Below are 27,452 nucleotides of genomic sequence, written 5' to 3'. Positions count from 1 at the left end.
GTAAAAGTAATGCAGGAATATAAAACATTTAGAAAATGGAAAAGCATATAGAAGGAAAAGAAATCATCCATATTGCTATCAGCACTCAGAGATGACCACTTACATTTTGGTATATTCTCTTCCATACTTGCATCTATGTACTTGTTTACTTTAGTTTCTTTCATCAAATCTAAGAGGTTATAAACTGTAACATGTACATTATTTTATATAGTTTAAGAAAGAAAAACACCACCAATTATTTAAAATCTCATCAGTTGTAAGACAGATCTCAATTGCAAAGATACGGAAACATGAGCAAGTGTAGTCATAATGTGGTCTATTTACTATTTTACAAAAACTGAAGTATTCTCTCTGCTCTTTTATAAACTGCTTTTGTTCACTTACTAAATTACAAGTATCCTGGCTGCACAGTACACAGCATGGACATTATGTAATTTATTTAGGCAATTGCCAACATTTAGGTGATTTACAATTTTTTATTATGATAAGTGACCCCGTGATCAATTTTTGCACTTCTGTCTTTGGCACCTTTAAGAGGATTGACCTAGGGTAAATTATTGGAAGTAAAATCCTTGGTATATTTTTAAGTTTTCTGATATATCTGGTTAAACGATCTCAAAATTCAACTCATTAACTCTGTGTATTGCACATTTAAATACAGTTTGATAAGCAAAAAGGGCATGTTGCTGTTTGTGTTTGCATACCTTTACTAGTGAGGCTGAACATTTTCTCACATTTTCAGTGGCCAACTATAAGTATATGTATATTTGGCGGAATGCCTATGTACTTATACATATCTTCCTGAAATGCTGCATTTTTCTTTTTTGTTTTCTTTTTCATTTTTTAAAGATTTTATTTATTTCTTCACGAGAGACACAAAGAAAGAGAGAGGCAGAGACACAGGCAGAGGGAGAAGCAGGCCCCATGCAGGGAGCCCAACGTGGGACTTGATCCCGGGACTACAGGATCATGCCCTGGGCTCAAGGCAGGAGCTAAACTGTTAAGCCACTCAAGCATCCCCAGATGCTGTATTTTTCATACTGATTTGTAGGTGTTATCTTATTTTTTTTTTAATTTTTATTTATTTATGATAGTCACACAGAGAGACAGAGAGAGAGAGAGGCAGAGACATAGGCAGAGGGAAAAGCAGGCTCCATGCACCGGGAGCCCGACGTGGGACTCGATCCCGGGTCTCCAGGATCGCGCCCTGGGCCAAAGGCAGGCGCTAAACCGCTGCGCCACCCAGGGATCCCTCTTTATCTTATTTTTTAAAAAGGATTTTATTTATTTATTTGAGAAAGAAGAGCAAGCGAGCACACAGGCAGGGGCAGGGACAGTGGGAGAGGGACAAGCAGACTTTATGTTGACTGGGGAGCCCAATGTGGGGCTCATTCCCAGAACCCTGAGATCATGACCTGAGCTGAAGTCAGGCACTCAACTGACTAAGCCACCCAGGTGCCTCTGTAGGTCCTCTTTAGGTGATATTGATATTCTGTGCTTATCACATATTCTATAAAAATATACAAATAATCTACAAAAATATTTTGTTTCAGTCATTTGCCTTTCTATTTTATGGTGTTTTCTGGCGCTGGAATTATTATTTTCTTTTTCTCTCTGCTTTAGGAAGTCCTTTTCCACCTGGAAAGTATATAAATATTCATTTAAATTTTCTACTTTTATGATTTCATTACATTTACTATTTAATGGAATTTTCATTTCTATAATGATGTATTACATTTTGAACAGCCTTTTCCTTGCTACAGAAGACAGATCTAGTAGAGGAAGCACTGCTTTCTTTCTGTAACCTGTTAACACATGCTGTCACCCTTAAATAGTAGAGCTACTGCATACTGTCAACTCCAGTCATGACAAAACGTCTTTTTTGGTGTCCTTTGTATTTCTCACAAGTAACAGATCACTCTGGGATTTAGCCAAGCTGAACCCGTTCTTTATATTTTATTATGTGCCCCCTGCTTCCAGCTTTGGTAAGTACACCAAATTAAATAAGAAATGTCTTCATTCAAATAACTTCATGAAGTTATCCTGAGTTTTTGAAGTCTAAGATAATGAAAATATCCTTTAAAAAAAAGGTATTTTTTAAAAAGAAATTTGATCACTACTATTTCATTGCTAGAAAGGAAAGTCAACTGGGTCCATGGCAATGCGCCTGAACTTAAGAGTCCCAAGATGCATTTCAGGACAACTATGAATCCTAAAAGTATATGACAAATTTTGCTATATATACATTTTTCCTGGGAGTAGTTCTAAAGCATTTATCCAATACTTAAATGAAATATTAAATGTTATTATTTATGGAGTCCTCTCTGGCCGCTTCATTTAAAGCATTTTACATGTATAATTCCTATAGTCCTCCCAACAACCCTGTAAGATGTGATCATTATCCCCATATTAAATTAGACAGTCAAAAATCAAAAGGATATTTAAGCTCAAGATGATAAGAATATAAGCCCAAAAGGCAATGGCAAAAAAGTCAAGTAATGTCAAAACAAACTTTTTATACAAATGACTGTTTCTTTGTTCACTTAGCCCCATTACCTTCTCATCTGATCTCCTTCAAGTCACAAACACATCCCTTGTGAGAAAGGAGGCAGTCAAATCTGAAAAAAGAAACTGGCACATTAAATACTCAAATTTACCTTGTGGCCCAGGAGATGCCACCTTTGGGCCAGTGATTTCCAGGTTTGCTTGGTAACGATGCACATTTTCTGCTTGATTTGGTTCTACCTTTTTCCCAGGAGTTTTCTTATGATCCCCTTTGGGTTTTTTTACACGTTTCACCTGGAATGTTATCTGGAAAATGGAGACATGTTGGGGACAAGTTAGACCAATTATCAATCTGTAAGGGCTGTGGATATTGGTGGCTTTATGAGTAATCAATCCTGGGGCGCCTGGGTGGCTCAGTTGGTTAAGCATCTGCCTTTGACTCAGGTTGTGATCCCAGTCCTGGGATCCGGCTCTACACTGGGCTCTCTGCTCCACGGGGAGTCTGCTTCTCTCTTTCTCTCTCCCTCACAAATAAATAAAATCTAAGGGGAGGAAAAAGATTAACCAGTCCTAGGGGCATCTGGGTGGCTCAGTTGGTTAAGCGTCCGACTCTTGATTTCAGCTCAGGTCAGGATCTCAGGGTTGTGAGACTGAGCCTCGCTTTGGTCTTCACACTGAGTGTGGAACCTGCTTAAGATTCTCTCCCTCTGCTCCTTCCCACCCCCTACCCTACCATACCCCACTTCTCATTTGCGTTATCTTTCTAAAAAAAAAGAAAACAGAAGAGTAACCAGTCCTGTGCTAGAGCTAATTCTCTCCTTCCATTTAATTCTTACAGGTCTAAATGAAAAATGTTTCGTGAAATAAAATAATCTAGCCTTGGAAGGCGTACAGAGGAAACTGAAAATGAAGATGTCTGAACTGGGCAGTTCCAAGCGTGCAGGCTTTCCGCGCGGTTTGACAGCAGCAAGAGCCAGCTGTATACAGGGGAAAGGCTTCCTGCAGTACAATGCCCATGTGAAGGCTGGCTGGGGGGTGGGGGGGCGGATTAAAGCGATGTCACCCTCCTAAGAGAAACATCACACTTTGAAGCCCCCACCTCCACCAAGACGTGGACTACAGTTTGGTATGACTGAGTTGGCCAACTCTCACCCATTCTGTGGCTTCATCATCTTCACTTCTGCAGTCTCCGTAGCAAGAGCTCCTGGCCACTCCATCCTGGGGCCCCTTCTTCAGCACCCGTATACCCTGTAAGTCCAGACGCCGCCCTTTCATCTCCAGTGCACCCCCAAAGCCTTCCAGGGGCCATGCCTGTTGAAATTCATCCACCAAAGCCAGTATCTCTTCAGACATTTTTGTTTCATCTGAATTCTCCATCTCATCAGAACCATTGCTCTCCTCAACCACTGTACCTGAAATTCAAGTGCCCGCATGTCATTAAAAATTACATAGTACTCACTTAAGTGACTCCAATCTTGCTGCTTGAGTACCTCTGGCTCCGCTTAGAGGAAATTCTATAGCCCACCTTCATAAAAATGCCAATCATTACCCTCACAATGCATCATGAGACATTTTTGCTGTGTAGCTTTGTGAAAAGCTTGGATGAGAACAACAGGAGCAGCGAGGTGGCAGGCAGGCACTGATTACATCACTAGTGGGCACAAGGATGGCTATTTAATAGACGTATTATTTTGGAGAAAAAAAAGACCCACTTGCTTCAGATGTAAGACACAGATGGCAAAAATGAAGTTTATTATGATGTTATTTATTGAACATGTGGGATTCTTGAAGCTTTATTCAAATAGCATATGACATATCATAGCTCCATGTGCAGGCCATACAGTCTATCTGCCTTAACTGAACAATGATTTGCTTAATGGGAAATTATCCGAATTCTACATTCAGGCTCCAGTTTTCATTAATAGCTGGTATAAGAAATAGTAATGGAGCCATATAATGTTTTTCCTAAAATGGTTATCAAGACATGATTTGTTATGTTGCTCAAGTTTCTAATGTAAAGATTTCCACGGATGTTTCCCAGTGCAATGGCCTAGAAAAATTATTTCTCCTGAGATGTCAGTGTTTCCGTTGTTATACATTAAACATCATACAACCCCACAGGTTTCCCTCTATGCCTAGATAACTAGAAAATTTAGGGCAAAAATTTGTCTGAATTTCTTAATAGAATGTTTTTCCTTTAAAAACAACTTTATTATTTAACTTTTGCTATTTTGAGTTAATAGCTGAATCTTATATTGTGTGTTCCATGAAAGTCATGTCCAATCTTTTCTGGAAGTAGACAGAGTAGAAAAACAAATAAAATGGAATGCTTCCTTTTGTGACATGTATCTACTGGACCACCTGATTGCTCACAAAATGCCAGCCTACATTATCCCATTTGAGTTATCCCAATACCCTTCAGTTGGTAATTCTGGCTTGTTCAGTGATTTAGAACCTGGTAGGAATAAGGCTAAGGTCAGGAATAATCTTATATCCGTGTTGACAGACCGATAACCATAGTGAGTAACCCACCTTACAAACACATAGTGCTAGTCTCTGGGGTGGCATGGGGTCAGAAAGGTGGCTGGCCGGCAGGGCTGAGAACAACAGAAAGCTTTGCGCCCTACTCATAGGTCTGCTGTGTCACTCTTGGCTCTGGTGGTATCTCTATCTTCCAACCCACTTTCTATTTCAGAGAGTGTGAAGGTCAGGCTGGGAGTACCACTAGAAATCTGTTATTCTTTCTTAAAAAAGCTCTAAGGCTCCACCATTTGTTAACAAGTGACTTTGAAATGTACTGCTGTCCTTTCAAATAAGTTTCCTTTTAGGTTTTTTGAACGAACCTGCTGGTTTTTCCTGATTATTATCATTATCATTACTCTTAATGAAGTTCTGAAACAGCCTAAAGTAAAACAGGAATTTGCAAAAACATTTTCTTTAGTATGTTCAGATAAAAATGGTGAGTAACTGTCTAAATTATGTGGCAAATAATGTAAATGTGGGATTGACAAAGAGTTCTAATTTTCGTTTCTGTTTTACTACTATATCCTGAATGTCCAACACTGTACTGGACACTGAAGAGGCACGACTGTACAATGAGTTAATGGAACTTGGGAATAATTTGGTTTGTGAGGTTCCTGAGGATCTGCTGCTCTTACCTTTGCCTTGTCCTCCTGGTGACTCAGGACTGTGTAAGCTCTAAGGTTTGCCTTGTCGTTTTTAACATGGTGTCTGACACACTATGTGATTTACAAACTCCTAAGTAGCTAACTCAGGAAAACAGCTGGACAAGGTTGCTATAAGGACTCCAAAAAGCAACTTAATTAGAAGAATTGCCTGCTGTCTGACTCATAGCAACAGAGTTCTAAGTTTTCCTGTTATTTCAGCTTCCTCTCCTTCCTTCTCCTGCGGCCACGATGGGATTCCTTTGCACCTGGTTTTGAGACAGGAAAGGCGTTTTGATAGATCTGGCTGCAGCCAAGAGTGTGGGCTTAAAGGAAAGTGGCTTTTGGCCAAAGGTAGACTGCAGGCAACTAATTCCCTGGTGTACAGTTAGAACCACATACGGATGCTGTGTTTGGAAGCCTTATTTCCATTCAGTAACTACTACTATTTACAAAGCATTCTAAATACATAAAAGTTGTTCAGTTGCAAAGAGTTCTGTAAGCCCAGTTCCAAAGGTTAATGCTCCCCTACACCCGTACCATATGGAATATTTATACCATTACTAAAAAGTTCTTAGAAAAAGGGCCTTTGATTGATAAAAACTGGTATTCCAATCAAGAGAGACTATGGAACTTGCTGCAGGCTTTTGTGCTGGCAGCCACTAGTCCTTTCAAAGGCTGTAGGGGTTAGGGTATAGCAATTCCTAAAGAACACCACTAAATAAAGGTAAGGAATGAGGAGATCACAGATGTGCTATGAGTTAGAAACAATAATCCAAGCTTTATTAATTTAGGACCTAGTTATGTGCCTATCTCCATGCTATGAGCTATTTGGTGGTGGTGGTGGTGGGACAAACAGACTCTGAGGAATTAAATACAGTTCAACAACGAGGGGTTTAGGGACGCCAACCCCTGCACAATTGAAAATCCACATATAACTTTTGTTTTTCCCAAAATTTACTAATAGCCCACTGTTGACTGGAAGCCTTACCAATAACATAAACAGTCAATTTACATGTATTCTGTGTGTTATAGGTATTATATACCGTATTCTTATAATAAAGGAAGCTAAAAAGTGTTATTAAGAATAAATAAGGAAGAGAAGATACACTTCAAGTACTGTATTGTATTTATAAAAAAATCTGCATAAGTAGATGTGTGCATTTCAAACCTGTAATGTTCAAGGATAAGTGGTATAATCAAGTTGGAGACACAAAACTATATACATTAAACAATCAGAGAACAATTACATTTAAATATGTGTGTGTGTGTGTTTTTCCTAGAGGAAAGCACAATGGAGTGTGGTTGCAACATGCTTCCTAGAGGAAGGCAGATGAGGCAGGAATTAGACAGGCAGAAGGTCGAGGAGGGCCACCCCAGAGGGAGGAGCCTGAATGCGTACACTCTCATACCTGTATGTACACACACTGATGTGGGCATAAGGAAGGCAATATGTGAAGGCACGACTAATTTCACATGAACTAGAACAGAGAATGTCTATAGATGATGTCAGCAAACAAGATACTTAGGGAAGGTGGGTGACATTGAGAATGTCTGGGAAAATCAGGAAAGGATTCATCATAAAGGGAGCCTCTTGTTTGCTGGGCAGAAGAATAACAAGATGAGAGCCATAAAGTGGCATACGAAGGCCAGAGTGGTAAATCAGTTGGCATAGTCAGGGGTGGAGAAGGAAGACGGAGGACAGAGACCAATGAGAAAGGTATTTTAACAATCTCTATATAAAATTAGATAAAGAGAAGTTGGCTTAGGGTGAGGATTATTAAAGGGGGATATAAAAAAGGGAGGAGAAAAAGGTACATGAAGAAATCTCAGTAGAGAAAAATAGAATTTGGTGGTTAAATGGATATAATGACAAAGAACAGGGTAAGCTCAAAGATGATTTCAAGATTTCAAAGCCTAATGTGAAACAGGGACTTTTTTACTATATGAAGTTTTAGAATCTGTGAAAGTGAAAACAATGCTATCTACAAAGACTATGGAATTAGAAGAGAGCAATAGGACATATCATGTTGGGGTTTCAGACCCTCATTTATTCATGGAAGCATTTGTGGCACAGGTCCAAAAAGGTGCTGAGGGCTCAGAATAGAACAACCCATGGAACTTATGGCCTAGGATAGAATGGATGTAGGAACGTATCTCCATACATTGTCTAATTCTGGAAATACGAAATTCAGGTTTGAAGAGAGGTCTGGACTATAGTGGGATCTCAGAAGGTTTTACATTATACTTGAAGCAAAAAGAAAAAGCAGAATATTAGGATTGTTGCTTGTGGGACAGATGGTATAATATAAACTGAAATCAGAAACCGAGATCCATCTCTCTTATTATTTTACCTTCTTTAACATGTACCATTTTTTTTTTAATAGATTTTTTTTTTTTAACTTTCATTTATTTATGATAGTCACAGAGAGAGAGAGAGAGAGGCAGAGACACAGGCAGAGGGAGAAGCAGGCTCCATGCACCGGGAGCCTGATGTGGGATTCGATCCCGGGTCTCCAGGATCGCGCCCTGGGCCAAAGGCAGGCGCCAAACCGCTGCGCCACCCAGGGATCCCTAACATGTACCATTTTTACACTGGAAAAAGGAGAATAAATATTATGATGTGAAGAGACTGTGAGCACCTACAGTGAGGCTTAGATGAGTTCATGTTTTTTTCACTTGGATGAATCCTATCTCAGGGTACTAGAAAAACTTATAATTGAGCTTGAGTCCTGTCAGGTAATTTGTCAAGAATCACAGGGACTAGGAGAAGTGCTGAGAGATGGTGAGAAGCATATGCAGTCCTCAAAAAGGAAAAGAAAAAATAAAAAAGGAAGAAAAGATGAAGGAGGAGGAGGGGAAAGTGGGGTAAACAGAAGGAAAAAAAAACCCCAGCATAATCTTGCGATGTTCCAGACACACCTGGAGATTCATGGGTAAGTCTGGGTACCACAGTTTTAAGAGATTTTCAAAGCAGAGCACATTGACAGAACCGTGATGTGGTCAAAGTGTCCAAAACCATATTAAATGAAGAACTGAAGAAACCAAGGTGATCCCATGGAAGGAACAGTAGCTGATACAGCACAGAAAAGAAATCAGGCTTGAAATTTTTTTGCTAGAAAGATTTTTCTTTCTTTTTAAAACATTTTATTTTATTTTTTTACAAAGAGAGAAAGAAAGAGTATGTGTGAGTGTGGGGGGAGGGGGAGAGAGTCTCAAGCAGACTCCACGCTGAATTCAGGGCCCGATATGAGGCTCCATCTCTCCACCCTGAGATCAGGGCCCAGATATCATGACCTGAGCTGAAATCAAGGGTCAGATGCTTAACTGACTGAGCTTGGAAAGATTTTTTTTTAATTCTAGGGAGATTACTTTGAGATTGGAGAAGGTCCTAAAAGCTCTAACTGAAGCTGTTCAAGAAAATAAGGACATTTAGCTGAAGGAAGCAAAAACATGTGGGGTAGGGTAGGTAGGAAAAGAATCATCTTCAAATGTGCTATTAACGAGAGAGACAAGACTGACTTTGTTACCTTCAGAGGGCAGGACCGGAGATGAGAAGTCACACTCTAGCTCCATATTAGGAAAGACTTGTGAACAGTCAGGAAAGAAAAGAAGAAAGACTGAGCTCCCTGTGCCTGGAGCAGAAGCCAAAACCCACACAATGATTTGTGAGAGTGCTACTGAGAGGGGATGGAGCACCGAAGATGAGTAAAATAAAGTGACCGTATTGGCTAAGAAACAGTATTAATAATCTCGGAAGAGAGGTTTGAATCTAGAAGTTTTAAGAAGCAGAGAACGAAATGAAAGGTGAGTCCTACATTCAAAACAAAACAGACTGACAGTAAACAGAGGTAAAGATCAGACGTTTGGAGAGATGACCAGAAAAAAAAGTCCTTCCTTCAAAATTTGACTCAAAACATCTCCAGAAAGTCTTACCTGATTAATGCCAACAGGCTTGAGTTCTAGAATGTGGTTGCTGAAGGCAAGCATTGCACATTCTACCTTTGAGAATGACACCACAGAGAAATACGTCCCTGTCTCACAAAGAAAAAGAATATCCTGTGGGATTTGACAAATTTCGTTTCAAATAAAGACTCCACTACCATACAACTGTGGGCAATTCTGTCTTGAGTTCTAGTATTTTCCCTTAAAAGGCAGTGATGTGGTTTTGAAGTCCCAGCATAAAGCTGTAGACTTCCCTAAGATTTCATGTATAAACAATGGCATACTGTTTAAAGCCAGTAATCACAAAGCACAAAAGGCTTAAATGAAATCACTCAGACTAAGGTGCATAAGAAAATGATTCACTTTTGGGAAGAAAACAACAAGTCATCAGTTCTCATTTGCACCAGTGGGTACTTTTAGCTGGGTCAGTACAGTAAGAGAGAACTGGGGATTTTGAGAAGATAACCCAGAAACGCAAACAGATCATCTTTTCTGTAACAGCTCTTGTGCAAACGTCAGGGTTCCCTTTAAGTGAACAGATGTTTATTGAGCAGAATTTGTGTGTGTGTACTCGTGAGGACTGTAGCTCACAAGCAGCCTCTAAGTCGGGAAGCAGAGTCACGCTTATGTGTGCAGAAGTGAACATTTACTGAGCTCCAACTGTGGACTGGGCTCTAAAAAAAATGTTTCCCTGTTATTTCATTTAAATACTAATCACTGGAGGCTTTTTTGTTTGTTTGCTTTTAAATTAATGAGGTAAGGGAAGCTCAGAAAGATTAAGTAACTTGCCCAAGACTTAACAACTAGTTGGTGGAGGTACAAGGACATGATAGCAGCACTTCCGACTAGAGAACCTATGCTCTTCCTTCCGCATCTAAGGCTAAGTGAGGAGTTTTGTACTGTGTGATGAGGTAGTAAAGCAGTGGTTTTCAAATGTTAATCAGTGACACAGTACCAGTCTTTAGCAAAATGAGAAACAAAAAAATGTATAAAAAGTTATAATAAACACACACACACACATCCAGATACGAATTTTTTGAGTAATTTTGCTGACTGTCCATTTTTAAAAAAGACTTGACCTTTATTCTGAGATCACCTTTGCACTTTTTGACATTAAATTTTCTTTGCTTTATAAAATAATGTAACAGGAGATGCTAGTTTTCTTTAAAAATGACCTTACCAATTAAAAAATAAAGTTCTAGTCCACCAACCTCCTATTTCTGAGACCCACAAGGCAAAGCGCACAATGCACGGGGTTACAAGACCTGAGGATGAGTTTTAGTTATTTTATCTATTGACAGTCTTGGACAAGGGACCTAACTTCTCTGAGTTTCAATTTTCTCATCTGTAAGATGGGCTTGATAATAATATCTATTTCACATGCTTAACACATGGTTCGTAAGTTTGTAAATTATATGTAAGTGCTGCTGAAGTGAGCATATGTTTGTAAGTTGTAAAGTATCACAGAAAGGTAATGACTATCATAAGTTTATGGTTACTGGAAAGGGCTTAACTATTATTAATATTCCTTTAAATTTTCCTCCAAAAGTAGAACTTTCAAAAATTCAATATCTATACATGGCTCTTATTTGTAATACACGATGTGCATTGGGAGTTTTTCTCACTCTGATAACCACACTACAGAAAGCCCGCTGGTGTGAACACACCCACATACGATGAATGTAGTGCCTGTGGACTTGTTAGTACCTAGGGGACAGAATTTAGACCTACGGCGGAGGAAAGTGAGTACTGGAGAGTGAAACCAGTAAGAGTCACCATCATCCTCTGGATTGCATTAGCCGTCTCTAGAGGAATCCACCCTGAGAGACAGTCCTCCTGATGCTGAAAGGACCTGGAAAAGGCCCCGTCTCAGCCAGGGCAACCACACGGCCTTTCTGGTACAGGGATGGGATGGAGCTCCATGGGGAACATTGCTCCGTCTCATCTGTGGCGATTCTGAGTTTATCAAGCAGCCTCATGACGTCCCCTCAGTTCTGTGGTTACCTGATGTCTGACGGAGACATGAGGCTGCCAGGCACCAGGGAGGAGTAGCTCCCTCGTACATGAATAAACTGCTTATCTAGTCTAAGAATCCCTCTCTTCAGAATTGGTAAAAGGAAATTAGTTTCCTTAAAGCCCAACGATTTCTGACAGAATTGATGAAACCACTCCCCCCTTTGAGGTCTAGCTTGCTTCTCTTAGACATCTTTTTTTTTTTTTTATATATATATACAATACCACTTAGAAGGAAACATAGACTTTTAATTGCTAAACATGCTAATCCAACATACACAGGAAGGCAAATGCCACGTTTGATTACTTTAACAAAGATTTACTGTACCCAGAAATATAGTTATATAGGACATGATATGTAAGAAGTTCACAGACTGATGGGAGACAAGACACACAAGCACTCGCGCTGCACCAAATGTGCCTTGACAAACAGTGGGAACTGACAGTGTACTGGAGCAATTAAATGCCCAGAGAACTTTGTGAATGCTCCACAGAGGAGGTGACATGTAAGCTGAACCCAGGAGATGCGTAGGAGTTGTCCACATAAAAGAGCAGGCAGGGGCCATCCCCAACCTGTGCAGACACGGAGGCTCAAAGGGCATGGAGTGTGCGGGAAATGGTGAAAGGTTATATATCCTGCTCTGTAGAATGCCAGTAGATGGTACGCTTGGGGACAAAACGAAGGGCCAACCTGCCTCATATCCCACACTATGATACCTGGACTCTTCCGATAGGTAACAGAAAGCCATGGAAAATTTTAAACATAGGCCTTACCTGATCAGATTTGATTTTAGAAACAACTCTTTGGACACACAATATATTGGTAACAGGGGTTGCTTCTGTTTTTAAAACTGTATACCAATTATATGTATTATCTCTCTCTTACACATACACACACACACATACTCCCCTCCACACACAGACTGACATAAAGGACTAGATACGAGGACCTCAGTTATGAAGCTACTGCAATTGCCCAAGCAGAAACGGAGAAATGGAGAAAGTCTGAGTTCGGGCAGTGGCAGAAGGAATAGATGAAGAGATAAACAGATGCGACAGGTCTTGGATAGAGTGGTGACTGGGTGAGTTGTGATGCCATTAACAGATAGCAGGGACAGAAGAATTAGAAGCAGTTTAAGAAATTGGGTGAAAATGAAGACAAGTTTAATTATGGATATGTGAAATTTGATGTGCCTATGGCCCATTGAGATGGAGACCGCTAAAAAAGTGGAAATAAGAGTTAGAGTTGTAGAGAATGTCCTAGCTAAACATAAAGATTTGGAGTCATTGTTATACTCGAAAGTATCTGACACACCAAGAGAGAACACGCAGAGGGTTAAGAAGAGGGATAAGAAAAAAAAAAGGCCACGGTTAAGATCCTGGGTAACCCAACAAATAAAGGGCAAAGTAAGGAATGAGTGAAAGAAATTGAAAAACATGTGCTGAGGATAGGAAGAGAGCCAAGAGCAAGTGACACCCTGGAAGCCAACAGAAGGAAGAGAGAGAAGGAGTGGGGAGTTGTGCAGAGATCCAAATAGAGCAAAGCGGTGAAGCAGGATGAGTACTACAAAGTCAGTCATTTTGGCAATTATGCATCGACTGAAAACGTCAAGAACTGTTTAGTATCGCACAGCTCTAAATGTGGTCATAGAATGGAATTTGAGGAGAGGGCCTGGTAGGTATGTCTGTTATTCCAAATCTATAAATATTACTGGCTTAGTATAAATACAAGTTATTTTGCTTTTTTCAATGACTTACACAGTAGACTACTGATATTGAGGAGAAAGACTGGTATGTAAACGAATCAAATTTGATCTAGCAAAAGAAGACATGGAGGCGAAAGAAAAAAAAAGTGTAAAGAGCTTTTACACGACAGCCTGTCTTCCACCTCACGCCTGTGGGTCACTCCTGTGACCCAATAAATATAATGCGTGGCTGTTAAAAGAAGGAAACTACTGAGAGTAGAGAAAGGCCTAAATTCAAAGCTTGAGAGTTGATTTTACCCCAGAAGCACAGCTCAGGTCAAATCAACTTACTTTCAAGTCTAAGGGCATCTGAGTCCCTCCCTGAATTCTCAACAGAGAGTACGGGCTCCTCCTCTGTTCCTGTCTCTGGGGGTTCTTCTTCGGCAGCATCCAGTGACTGTGAGTTGTCAAAATATTTCTGTTTGTCATGGCTGTTGTCCAGGGTTTTCTCATGACAATCACCTCAATGACAAGAGACACAGAGACAGCATATTAGAAACATCTCTCTTAAGCAGTCCTAGGGCTCGAGGTCTCCAAATATCAGGAAAAGCAAAGAGATGACAGGGTCAGTTTTTCTCCAGCAGAACACACAAAAGTCAGTGAGCTGGAGCACCTCGAGCCAGATCATAATTGTGACTCAAGATTTCACAATGAACTTCAAGTGCTACCCTGCTAGGTTATCCTAAGAACCAAGTGTTCGGGGGTGGGGAGGAAGATTATGACAACAAAGATCAAGTCCCAAGATCTCATTTCCTTTATAATGAACGACTGTGAAATGTTTCTTTAAAAGTGTGAAATATCACAAAACAGTAGTTTTCCTTCTATTTGCCTTTCAAAGGTAGAAACGACAGATTAGTGCCCGAGTAAGCTGGAGACAGGTGGCCTATAGCAGAGAAATGGAGCATCCACTCTTGCACCGCAGCTTACAGTAGAGGTGTATCAGAAGGCAAAGCAACGACTTGAAGCGGGACGGGGTGGCAGGGACCGCAGGTTTCAGGTGCAGTATCACAGAGACATGGACTTTTCTTCTGGAAAACAAATTCTGCTCAGGTAAAGAGCTACTTTAGTATAAAATGTCACACGTGGAATGTAACCGTCGCACTCTCAGGCGCTTTCTGACGCCCGACACGGCCTGGCCGGGGAGCCGGGCGCGCGGGCCCTACCGGGGCTGTGTGTTCCTGCGGACAGAGCCGCTAGCCTGCCCGCGCCGGGATGTGCTACGAGGCTGTGTCTGGGGTGGCGGCGGCCCGGCCGGCTGCACAGGGCTCCCGGCCCGTCCTGTCTTACGTCTGCCGCGCGGTCACCGACGGTGCGTCCCACTGGCAGCCACAGCTCTCCTCTCACCGGACAGTCTCCAGTGTTCCGAGTCACTCCCTCCTTCACCACAACATTCAAACGTGCTCTATCCACTTATTTTCAATAGAAAATGGTCTCAAAGCAATGTCTGTGCCCAGTTAAACTCGCCCGCAGTGATGGACGTGCGCGGAGTCCTTGGTGGATTTGGAGACTCCCTTTCAGAGTCACCTCCAGGAAAGCACTTCCCACGTCACCTCTGTTGCTGCGCCAAGAAACCACAAAGGACTCAGCCTCTACTGCGTCTGGAGGAAGGGGTGGCATGCCGAAGGGGTCCCCTGCACTTCCCGGTTCCACACGGCGGAGGCAGGAGGCGGCCGCGCTTAACAAGGTCACGGCGGAAACCGCAGTCTTGGTTTCAGAGGAGCGCCAGCTCCCAGGCTGACGAGTGACTTGGGAAGAGGCGAACACAAGACAACGGGAATGGGAGGCGGCGGACCGTGACGTGACGCGCTTCAGAGGTTAAGCTTTGAGCAGGGACACCTGAACTCTGAGGGACTTAAAAACAGGGAGGTACAAGTAAGGGAGCCGGTCTCTGTGGGGTGCTCCGGATTTTTCTCTTCTCCTTACCCTTAAAGATGCCTTGGAAATGACGGAGCGTCATTCCACGGGTAAGGAAACAGTCTCGGTGAAACGAAGTAACTTGCCAAGGTCAAACCGTCGGTAAGTGGTGGGCCTGGGAGGTCAGCCACCCTGTCGCCTCCACCGGTCAGTGCTACCTCTTCAGCAGAAAAGAGGCGGCGGCACCGTACGCGGGGGGGATGATGTGCTGAGCAAAGCGACGGGCACGGGAGTTCTTATTTGAGTTTGGGAGATGATGAGCAGCGCAGTCTGCAAGATGGAAGGTGTGTGCGGGGGGGGGGCCTGGAAGCCTGACACGTAGGATGCCGTGAACAGGCACAGTTGCTGTGGTTTTCCAAACTCCTCTGTGAGAGAAGAGAGGTAGAGGATTGGTTTCCACTAAGCCTTCCCCACCCAGTACGCGCAGGCCAGCATGGGAAGCTAAGTACAAGAGCATTAAAATAAGGCGGTGACACCAAACAACTGTACACACCCAAGTGACTAGAATTTACTATGTAATTGGGGTATAAATAAGCATGACTACCAAAAACACAGAGGAAATGATGACAATGATTTTCAAACCGATGTTATTCCCAGTGACTGTTCTCCGCTCTCAGCTTTGGGGAGTTTGCCTCTAGAGCATAGTGCACCTGACACAGGTTGAGAGAAGCAACGTTACAAAAGCAAAGGACAAACCTTTGACACCGGGACTCAGTGAAATTCTGTGTTTTCTGCAGCTGACTTCCTCCTCCAACCTCTGCCTCTCCTATTTTTCTCTCCCACTCGCTTCCCATTATAAAAATTTAATTGGTTTCATCTTTTTAAATGTCTGCAATATTTAAAAATGCCTCATAGGTAATTTATAAGCTATGATGTGCATAAGATCCTGAAGCTAAAATTAGTCCTCCTGCATGACCTCAAACCCAGATGCCCTCTCGAAGCAAGCCTTGTGCATTCTAAGAATGTCTTGTCCTCCAACTCAGGAAATTGGGGTCAACATCGCAGAGAGAGAGGGCAAGAGAGGGGATGGGGGAGAACTGGGAATAAAAAGGAAGAATATGAAGTTTACGTTATATTTGTTGCAAGAAGGCAGAATCAAAATGATCGAGTAAAAGCTACGCACCTTAAGGAGTCACTTTCATTTTCATTAACAAGTCCGAACTTAATATTCTTAAGCTGACACTTAAAGACATACTAGTTCAGTGTTCTGTTGTGATTTATGTAATCATCTAGGCCAATAATCGGAAAGTCAAATTGCCTATTTTTAAAATTGCTCCTTCCGGTTGTCTGAAGAATGGAAGCACTTCAGAAAGAAGGAAAGTTTCTATTCTGTGAGCTTGCAGGAGAGGTCTACTCTAGCTCAAAGGGGAACTAAAAAAGTTGCCTACATGGAAAAATGTCACTTGGCTTCCCAGCAGAGGTGGAGAGGATGTCCTCATTAAGAAACACAAGAAAATGTTGGAGAAAGAAAAATGGAAAGATACCTAAAAAGTAACAAGTCATCTTCCATGCATATGACTCTTAGTTTTTGCTGATGCAGAAATGAGGAGATTCTGTGGCTTAGACTAACCTTGAAAGGTACAATTTCTTTTCTTTTTTTTTTTCCTAAAGAACTACATGATTTAAATGAAATGCTTTAGATAACAAGGTCCCAAATGAAAATGGAAACACTTTTCTGTGCTTAATGCTCTATACTTGTTTGCAAAGCATTCAGCATCTAATTCAAATCCTGACAGTTTGGTTTTTCTTGGAAGTAGGCGACTACACAGCAATACCAACAGAGCATAAAAACTCCGAGTAGGGTATTTCTGATTCTAGAATTGCTAGGAGATCTTAGACATACCAACATACTTCTCTGTGGCTAGAGTATCACCTGCATAAACTGAATTATTAATATTAACCTATCCTACAAGGGTGTTCTGGAAAACAACTAAATATTTAATATATTTTGTCAAAGGCATTAAGCCTCCTAAGGCAAAGGCACAATTTATCCTGTGGCTAAACAGGTTTTCAGAGTAAACGAAGTTCTCAGGAACTCCTACTATTACTAAGGCTACGGAAATCTCCTGTTTTCTGATCATTCTGTTTACAGAGGTCCCCGAATACTTATTTTCTAGAATTGGGTAGCCACTTACTCCTTAAAAAAAAATCCTTACCTTCTGAATCTCGTAAGTTGGCAAGACATTCCTGGTTGGGTACTTTCAGACCCTTCAGGATTAGTTGTAACAAAGAAATGCCACAAATAAATTCAGAGGCATCAGAACTTTGGAAGAGCCAAGTAATGAGAGCTAGTCAGCAGAACTAATGAAGGGTCACGTTCTTTTCGCCTTAGAGCACAGAGGAGCCAGACTAAGCCAGTTGTGATCCATGTTCCACTACTTTCTGCAGTATACAGCAGGGCAAGGTACTTTTACCCTTTTTGTATACCAGTTTCTTCATCTGCAAACTGAGCTTCGTAGTAGTCTCCACTCCACATTGTTGCGGAGATTAAATGTGAGAAGCGAGACCATGAACTAGCACATCGTGAGCTATTACTGCTCTCTGGAAAGCTGCAAAGGAATAAATTATCCCACTGTCATCTCTTTCACCAAGGCCTTTTAACTGCAGCCTAACTCAATGTCTGGTATGAGCAACTGGCTCTAGAAGTTATCAGGGGAGCTGCCTAATTTCAACTGTCAACATTCGTGTGTGTGTGTGTGTGTGTGTGTGTACACGTGCGTGTAAGAGATGATGAAGGCAGCACAGGGTTCATGTCCACCTGGCTTTTAGAAGAAAACAGCAGTTAATTCAGATTAAACTGCCTGGCATATCTGAATCCTAAAAATATTTAACATACTTAGAAATTTGCCTCAGTCTGCTTTGTGCTCTCTGAACTCACTGCCTTACAATGTGAAAACAGATCACAGATTCTATGTTCAGTTAAATCAACGCTCACTCTCCACACTCCACAGTTTGGGTTATGCTGCGACATTTTAAGAAGACTTGCTCCAGTTTCCCCTCCAATTTTTCTTGGTCGAACATACTTTTTCCCCATACAACAAATGAGTCTAAGACTCCTATGCTTCCTATTACATGATGATTTTTCTAAGACATAAATAAACTGATTTGTAATGGGAACTAGAACTTGGTGTGGCTGAAGGCAAAGCAAGAGATGTTAGAAAAATGGCCTTTGTAAACAGTGGAAGATCCTAAAGATATTCCTACTATCCCTGTTCTAACAGGATTATATTATACTCCAAAGTCTCCATTCTTAGGCCTTTAAGAAAAGTTACTTTATAGGAGGCATTCTGGTACATTTAGCCAAATATAAGGTACCTTGGTGGAAAATACAGGTAACACTGTCCTCTTAATAGACTTGAGTGACTTTTTATAGTATTTATCTTTCTCCTTACCTTTCTACTCAACTGCACTCAAATTATGCAACTATAATAACCTTTTCCCCCTATATATAGGTAAAACTGTGAGTGTTTTATTATAATTTTAGATACCTCATAACTTCATGGTATTTATTTCCTAGTAAGATAATCTTTCAGAAAAGGTAGTAAAATAAAATACATCATGAAGTGAACAAAAGTGTATCTTTCAGGGATCCCTGGGTGGCGCAGTGGTTTGGCGCCTGCCTTTGGCCCAGGGCGCGATCCTGGAGACCCGGGATCGAATCCCACGTCGGGCTCCCGGTGCATGGAGCCTGCTTCTCCCTCTGCCTGTGTCTCTGCCTCTCTCTCTCTCTCACTGTGTGTCTATCATAAATTAAAAAAAAAAATTAAAAAAACAAAACAAAACAAAAACAGTTTTCAGTTGCTCACCATGCTATGCAAAATCACTTTCAAAATATTAGCAGGAAATGTTAACTGTGGGTGACAGGTGGGGCTTGGTACCACACAAAATAACAGGTCTATTTGATGAAGAAAGAAACCTTTCTGGGAACAAGTATCTTTATGATTTCTACCTCCAGAAGTTGTGACAGAGGTCCTGTAGACCTAGTTCCATGAGGAACATCCCACGGTATGAATTCAAATCTGACCTTCGTTGCAGCTTTCCCGTACACACTTGAGCAATCAACTTACTGCTCTGTGTCTAGGTTCTTTATCTGAAATGAGAGGACTCCTGGGACACAGCCCTAGTGAAAGCACCTTGAAGAGGGGCACCCAGAGCTCCCTGGGTCTGGCTGAGACCTAGCTTGCTGATGACTGTGCCCGAGGCAGCACTGAGGCTGCCTCACCTTCTCTGCCCTGTGCTGCCCTCTACTCAGCAAAGACAAGAGAAATCACTTCAACAGAAGTACTGGCTCCTTAGACTTGTTCTCATTCGGCAATTACTGCCAAATGAAATTCGTTGCAGGAGGTTTAAAGTAATGGTTATGTACTGGTTGACCTTAAAAGTGCAATGCCAGAAAGAAAACAGACCATATTAAAGATCTGAAATCAGCACCTTCAGAATTGCACAGGCTTTCCCTCCTGGTGAGGTGAAGGAGTCAGAAGCAAGTTTAAAAAAACTAAGAAAAGTCTGTGACCTCAGATACAAGTCAGTGTGTGTGTCTGTTTTCCTTTTACTACGTATTACAGAGCTGAACGCTATCGTGAAGACCACTCAGCCCACATATGGAAGTCCACATTCAGAGCTGCACCGGCTTCTGCAGACCTATACCCCAGCCTCCCTTTAGAGGAGAAAAGGAGAACAGGGTGTAAACTTGGCCTCACTGTCTTCCCACGTGGCCTTCTCTTTCTTAAGTGACTGTGGCAGAGAGGGCAAAGTCAGGGCCAGCTGAGGCACAGACACCATAACCTGTGGTCTGCGGAGGAAATGACTCCAGTGAATGAATCTAAACTCTTGGCAGATACTGTTTCCTCTAGAAATGTGAAATATCAGATTGGATCTCTAAATAAGGGAACTGAACCTTCACAAGTTTACTGTGAAAGATTTTCTCATGCAGAAGGTATACTGAAGAAGAAAGCAAGTTAACTGCCACAGCTGCTAGTAGTAGCAGTAGTAGCAGTCGTTGTCGTCGTCACTGTGGTAGTCACAATATTAAATTGAAATCTCTGGTTTAGTTAAGCCAAGGCAAATTTGTTTCAAGCAACTGTGCAGGGGGGAAATAAACCCAACAGGTTTTCTCTAACTTACTGATTTACCCATAAATGACAGTTTTTCCACGAGGGTCAACAAGGACATTTGTGACTTTCGTTAAATAGAGTGCTTACAGGGAGTGAGGGAAGGCAGGCTATAAGACATGTCAGCTTCTAGTGGACAAGAGACAATGTAATTCCTTTTGTCTTCTCCCTCCTATGCTATGGGAGCTGCAGACCTTTAAAGAGGATCTATATCTAAATACGTACATTGAGTGGGGGTTTGGTGTAAAGCATTCTGGGTAAACAGTGGGTGGATACAAATTGCTCTTTATTACTAGGTCTCCTTAGTAGTTCAAACTTGAAACAGCACCAGCTAACCTGCCATTTAAGTACATTCTATGTGCTGAACAATGGGGGGTGGGGGTGCAGACTGCATGGTGGGCCCGAGTATGAAAATGAAAAAAGGGCTGGTCCCTGCTCTCATTGAGCTCGAGAGGCCTTGTAGGAGAGCTGCCTCTCCTATACAGATGACTGTAATGGAAGACACAGGAACTGAAGGAGGGCAGGTAGAATGATTAGTTATGGATTACTTATAATCAAGGGATCGGGCAAGGCAAAAGTGGGCCTTGAAGGATGGGTAAGATTAGGGTTTTTGTGGAGGGGAAGGGCAAGATGGAGGGTGAGGAGAAGAAGCTGTAGAAAACATGAGGAAACTCATGGATTGAGGAAAGCGGGATGAGGGTAGTAAAGAAAACAGGCCATCCACACTATCATCCTCGCATATTATGTTGTTACGATTTCCACGAACTTTGCCAGAGGCAGAATGATATTAAAGTTTCATGTGGTCACTGAGCTTAAATTCAGCACATCTATTTGAGTCAACCACACACACTTGAATTGGTTTCACTCAGTTTTTAATACTTAGAATAAACCTACAAACAGGTGGTAGGGGGAGGGGCTTAAATTACCTAGGTCCCCACAACCTTTGGGGTTTATCATTTGCCTCCCCTTTCTCTTACTCCAAGTGAATGGTCACCTGCTGACGTCAAGGAAAGGAATCTAGCAAGAAAACCGATCGATCTTAACTCTGGTCCTCTTCCTCAAACTACAAATGGGGTCACAAAGACATGCATAGTGGGGAAGGGACCTACCGGCAGAAGCACTTACTTGTTGGGCATATCAGCTTGGCGTTTTTCCTATTGCAAGGGTACTGGTTAGGTCGAGGCTAATAAAATCTCAAAGCTACTTGGTCTTTTTTTTATTCCTCAGGGTAAGTGAATTATACTGATGTCTTTCAATGAGAACTCAAGACCCTAGTTATTCCAGAATCAAGAAGGACTTGAACCTCATATGTGAAAACAAAGAATGTTAGCAATTGTCATTTTCATTGGTTTGGGTAGTGAGTAGGACATTTAAACCAAGGTTATTTTTTTTAAAAAGGCCACTTCAGTTCCTCTACCACAGAGCATTTTAAGTAGGGCCTTGTGAACTCCAGAAACAAAGTTCCCTAGTTGCCTGACTACAGATACCACTTCGTGTGGATGTGATTAAGACAAGCCCCCTGAATAGAGCATGGCTAACTCTAAGTATAGACAGCCAGTGCACTAAATCAAGTAGAAAGCATAGAGAAATAAATGGTGGTTCACACTTTTTCCTTTTATGTTACCAAATGAAAGTCACCTGGAGGCATTCACCTTGGCGGCCACTTTGCATGTAATAACATGGTTTCTAAGACCTTACTGTTTCCCAATTCTTAACATTTATGCTTTTTAAGCAGTGAGAGAGGTAGTGAATTAGTTTCATTTTTTTGTTCATGTTAGGTTTTTCCCTAGCTATATTTCACATGGACAAGGGAAACATAGCTAGGTTATTATAGGTGCAGTAGGAATAGGAACGTTTGATCAACACCTGGTACACTATCAACTGCTACTGATTTCCAGCTCTTTTTCCTGAAGTTTGATATGCTCGTTATTTTTTTATAATAATCACTTTGGATATATGATCTGACTGGGTTATTAATCAATGCCTGATAGCTAAAGAGATTTAGATCGCTTTGAGTTTGGCAAATTTTAAGTGGCAAATTTAGGCTTGTTGTTATAAAAAGTAACTGAATGAGAAGACAAATCCAAAGCTGTGATCTCTTAAACAGCCATGAAATTTTGATTTAAATTTCTCTTGCGTTTTCAAGATCATAACTACATAAATCTTGGTGGTTAAGAAAAAGTAAGAGATTACTGAAATTCTCTTGGTGAAAGAGCCCAGTATGTTAGTATCAAGTACATTTGACTCCTAGTAATAACAACACTGGAAGAAAAAAAGAGGAAAAAACCAAAGCATTCCACAGTACACATACAGATGCCAGGTATCCTCAGTCACATGTATTTCAAAACAAACTAATGTTTTTTTCTAGTGATTATCAGGTTCAACTGCTTTATTTCCATTGGGCCATGAAACAGAGTAGACATTATTCAGTGATTACATTTGTAAAGGGGTTTAAAGATTTAGTGCTCATTGTGTGAAACAAAAATTTCAAAACTGGGAATTCATTTCAAGTAGTTAGCTCACAGAACACATAAGAACTTACTGAGGCACAAATCACTTAAAAAAAAAAAGCGCCCATTCTACCAATGCAGAATGGATGGGGGTGGGGGGGAGAGGGAGAGAGGGAGAGGAAGAGAGAGAGAGAGAGAGAGAGAGATATCTGCATTTAGAATAATCTTTTTGAATGGGGAAGGTCATGCAAACGTTTTGCTGTATGATTCGGCAAAATCTCTCTAAAAACATGAGCAACGATGAATGGAAGTTGAAGATTTAAAAAGAAAGACAGCAACCAATGAAGTATGCCGAACTTAGGACTATGAACTTCCTATCAGGAGACTGATGTACAGCTGCAGTGACAGACCATATTAAAAATGTCTTGTTTGGGGAATCCCTGGGGGGCTCAGCGGTTTAGCGCCTGCCTTCGACCCAGGACGTGACCCCGGGGTCCTGGGATCGAGTCCCGCATCGGGCTCCCTGCATGGAGCCTGCTTCTCCCTCTGTCTGTGTCTCTGCCTCTCTCTCTCATGAATAAATAAAATCTTAAAAAAAAAAAAGAAGTCTTGTTCAACACTAAATAAGGGCTCGATAAAACAGACCCCATCTTGCTCATCCTTTGTATGTTCTTGTAGGTGTATAATCACTTTATCCATAGTGGCATGGGCGCAGGAAATCACAGTAAGCTCCTGATGTAGAATGGAGCCTACATACAAAGAAAGATGTTTATTTTTTTTAACTTTTTTTTTAAACAACGGTTTTTTTTTTTTAAGATTTTATTTATTTATTCATAGACACAGAGAGAGAGAGAGAGAGGCAGAGACACAGGCAGAGGGAGAAGCAGGCTCCATGCAGCGAGCCCGACGTGGGACTCGATCCCGGGTCTCCAGGATCACACCCCAGGCTGCAGGCGGCGTCAAACTGCTGCACCATCGGGGCTGCTCCCCCCCCCCCTTTTTTTTAAAAGAAAGATGTTTAAATATAACTTCCAACCCCATCTGTAGATAAGTGATCATAAAATATGATTAATGACGTCATCAGTGGGTATCCTCACACTATGCACAGAGCAGAAAGGAAGCAGAACTGTGCTCTAAACTTAATTTAGTACCCGAAAATAGAACTGACTTCCTTTTGGAGACTCAAGATAGTAACCCTAATACTAGTAGAGACCATTTGCACACCTCAAGTGTTAAGCTCTGTAATTCAGAGATATTATACATTTATTTTTAGATCAATGAATAAAAAAGTATTCCATAACGGAGTAACAACCTCCAGCGCCATCCCATCCTCTCTGACGTCAAGAAGTGTTACTGAAGTGTCTATAGTGACAGCTCCGTTGCTACCCTCGGTCTCGGTCCTCCTGGAACATCAGACAAGACTGCAGTGATTCAGTTCCCACAGGCCACTGAGAATAAAATCACTTGCTTTGTGTACACTCCATGCTGAGGCTTGGAATACCCTCCCGATGGGTGCCCTCTTGCTTCACTCACCTGGCAAAATTTTCTATTTTATTCCAAAAATAGTTATTTTCAATATTTCTAACAGGTGAATTTTTAAAAATCTTCCTTATTTGCAACCTATTATTAATGTGTTTCTAAAGAATGTTTGTTGGTATCATTATCTACTTGCTTTAAAGTTATTTTAGTCACTGACTGACAGGCTGAAACATGAGGTATAGTTTAGAAACTGTGCCAAAGCTCTAAAAGTAAGAGCTCATTTTAACACTTCTATTATCCTAAGCTTTATTCTTGTTGTTTTAGTGTAGCTATCTCCCCATTTACAAAAAATACTTCTGATAAAATGAAGTCACCAATGACTTTCTAAACTGTTAAACCCAGAGCCTTCCACACTATTCATCTGCTGATTTTTCTGTAGGTACCAGCACATTGTTTACATAATGTTTCTCTTTAGAGGGACTCTCTGTTTAATCTTATATTGTGTTAAAAGGCGAAATCAGTAGCATTTTTCATAAACCAGAGGTTTGATGTGCTAGTTATGTATTTTTCCTAATGCCCATCAGAATAAACCATAAATATTGGGACGCCTGGGTGGCTTGGCGGTTGAGCATCTGCCTTCAGCTCAGGGCGTGATCTACAAGTCCCAGGATCGAGTCCTATGTTGGGTTCCCTGCACGGAGCCTGCTTCTCTCTATGCCTCTGTCTCTGCCTTTCTCTGTGTCTCTAATAAATAAAATCTTAAAAAAAATCCATAAATATTAAAATTATTTAAAAATGTTAACCTAAGTCCCACCTGAAAGCTGGTGCATTCTCGTGATATCTGTATGACACTTGGGGAACTGACATGGGACAGACTATCAATTTCTTCTTCCTTCTCAAACTCTGTTCTTCTGACCTTCAGGACCTAGCTGCCCCTTGGCTTTCCCAATACCCCTCTACTCCTTCACTAGCTCTGCTCCTTAAATGCTGTATTTTCTAGGATTCCATTCTTGGCCTTTTCCTCTCACCTTGCACATTCTGAGGGAGCAGAGCCATCTCTAAATGAACATGTCTATCTAGCCTTACGTCAATGTATAAATGCTTTCTTTTCCGTATTTTCTCTTTTAATTAATGACACTGACATTTATGCAGTTACCAAAGTTAGCACTTCTCTGGTCAACTCCCATTCTGAGCCCACTGCCAACATTATCCACAACACCCTCTGCCTCTCTTCACTCTGATCTGACTACTGGCCTCTTGTTTCACTGAGAAGTAATCAAAAGTCCACACCTATACCTATATATTGCCCCTGCTCCTACCTAAAGACAATCCCTACCCTACATTTGTGCCTTGGATCCCACCTCCCAATCTACTCAAGAACTCTGCTTCTACAGTTGGCTTCTCTCTGTTTTTGAGTCTTAATTTCTCCCCCTTTACGGATCAGTCCAATGCAAACATTCTGCAAAATTTCTGTTTTTAGAACAAAACCAAAACCAAATTTATCTTTAATCCCACATCCCTCTTTAACTTCCATCCCTTTTTTCTGCTTCTCACTATAGCAAAACTTCTTGGAAGAGTTGCTGGCCCTCTCCACCTCCTCACCTCCTTCACAACCCATTTCATACAAACTTTTAGAAGACTGCCAACAACCTCCATCTTCCTAAATCCAATGGCTTATTCTCTGTCCTCAACCAACTCAACCTCTTAGGAAGCAACTGTGTGGTACAACAATAGTGATATAATCGATCACTTCTCAAAACACCTTCTTCATTTCTGGGACAAGATACTTGCCTGATATTACCACTGTCTAGCTTTCTCTTCTCAGCTTCTTAATGTTGCCTGGAATGCCCTGGTAATTCAGTGTTGACCTACTTTCCTTTTTATATTAACCACAGAGGTAACTTCATCCAAGCTCATGATTTAAAACACCACCCATAGGCCCATGGCTCATAGATTTTCATCTGTAGCCTGGGGCTCTTCCGTGACCATCATGACACTCATATATCTAATTGCCTCCTAATACCTGCACTTAGACATTTAATAAGCAATGTAAACTTAACACTTATAAAACCAAACTTGTTTTTCTCCCTAAACCTGCTCCTTCCTCAGATTTTACTATCTCTTTAAACAGCATCAATGGTGATTACAAATATTAAATAGCAACAGTTGCTCAGGTCCCAAATTTAGGAGTCACCCATGACTTCTCTTTCCTCCATTTCCCACGTTTCCTCTGGTAGTGTCTTGTTGGTTCTATTTTCAAAAATGCATCCCAAATACAATGGTAGCTTCTCACCTCCACTTTCACTTGGCTGGTCCAAGGCAATACTATCTTTCCCCCCTGTTTTTGCAACAGCATCTTAACTGGTCTTCCTGCTTTTGCCCTTACCCCATCACTATCTATTTTCAATATAGCAGCTAGAGGAAACCTGCTAATATGTGTATCAGATCGTTTTTCTTCTCTGCCCTAAACCTTTCAAATCATATATCTTTATCTTAGAATAAAAGCCCAAATTATTAGAATGGTCTGCAAGGCAGAAAACATATGGTTCTCTCCTCCTCCCATTCATCTCTGCTTTCAGAACTCTCACAAGTCCACTACAACCATACAGGCTTTCTTGCTGTTCCTTGCAAAAGCTTTTGCAACAACTACTCTCTGCCTGCAATGCTCTTATGCTGTATGTCTGCATGGCCTAAACCCTCACCTCCTTCAAGTCTTTGCTCAAATGTCACTTTCTCAGTGGGGCCTTTTTGAACAGTCCACTTTGAATCTCACTTGGCCTCCTGCTCTGCTTTCCCCTTAGCACTATCTTCTAACATATTAAATAATTTCTTTATTATATTTATCATCTGCTCTCTGTTTCTCTCCACTAGAATGAAGCTCCCTAAGACCTGGAGGGTTTTTTTCTGTTTGCTTCTAGTTCCTAGAATAGTGCCTGGCACACAAGAATAAATGAATGAACAACTAAGCCACACTCAAGTTTCCTCTAGGCTAAAAGAAAACATCCTCTTGCTTTAGAAGGTTATATCTACCATCCAAATTCATTTTTTCTTAAATGAAAAAATGAAAATGCAAATACAGCCACCAGATCTGTGTACAATCCAAGGCTATAGGGCAATCTAATGACA

The 27,452-nt window shown here is 41.3% G+C and overlaps 1 protein-coding gene across 3 annotated transcripts in view; it reads right to left on the bottom strand.

The window, feature by feature from the left end:
- Window positions 1–27,452, bottom strand: part of TTC17 (tetratricopeptide repeat domain 17) — a 116,640-nt gene that overhangs the window by 31,518 nt on the left and 57,670 nt on the right. For 2 of the 3 annotated variants that reach the window (XM_077863665.1, XM_077863663.1), the window contains exons 17-19: window positions 13,664–13,834; window positions 3,658–3,917; window positions 2,658–2,811 (exon numbers count right to left, since the gene is read on the bottom strand). In XM_077863665.1, coding sequence (XP_077719791.1) covers window positions 2,658–2,811; window positions 3,658–3,917; window positions 13,664–13,834 — 585 coding nt within the window. The remainder of the gene's footprint in view (window positions 1–2,657; window positions 2,812–3,657; window positions 3,918–13,663; window positions 13,835–27,452) is intronic. The other variant, XM_077863664.1, reaches the window with a different exon arrangement.

This window comes from Canis aureus, chromosome 21 (assembly GCF_053574225.1).
Source record: "Canis aureus isolate CA01 chromosome 21, VMU_Caureus_v.1.0, whole genome shotgun sequence".
Classification (NCBI taxonomy): domain Eukaryota; kingdom Metazoa; phylum Chordata; class Mammalia; order Carnivora; family Canidae; genus Canis; species Canis aureus.
This window is presented reverse-complemented; position numbering and strand designations above follow the sequence as displayed.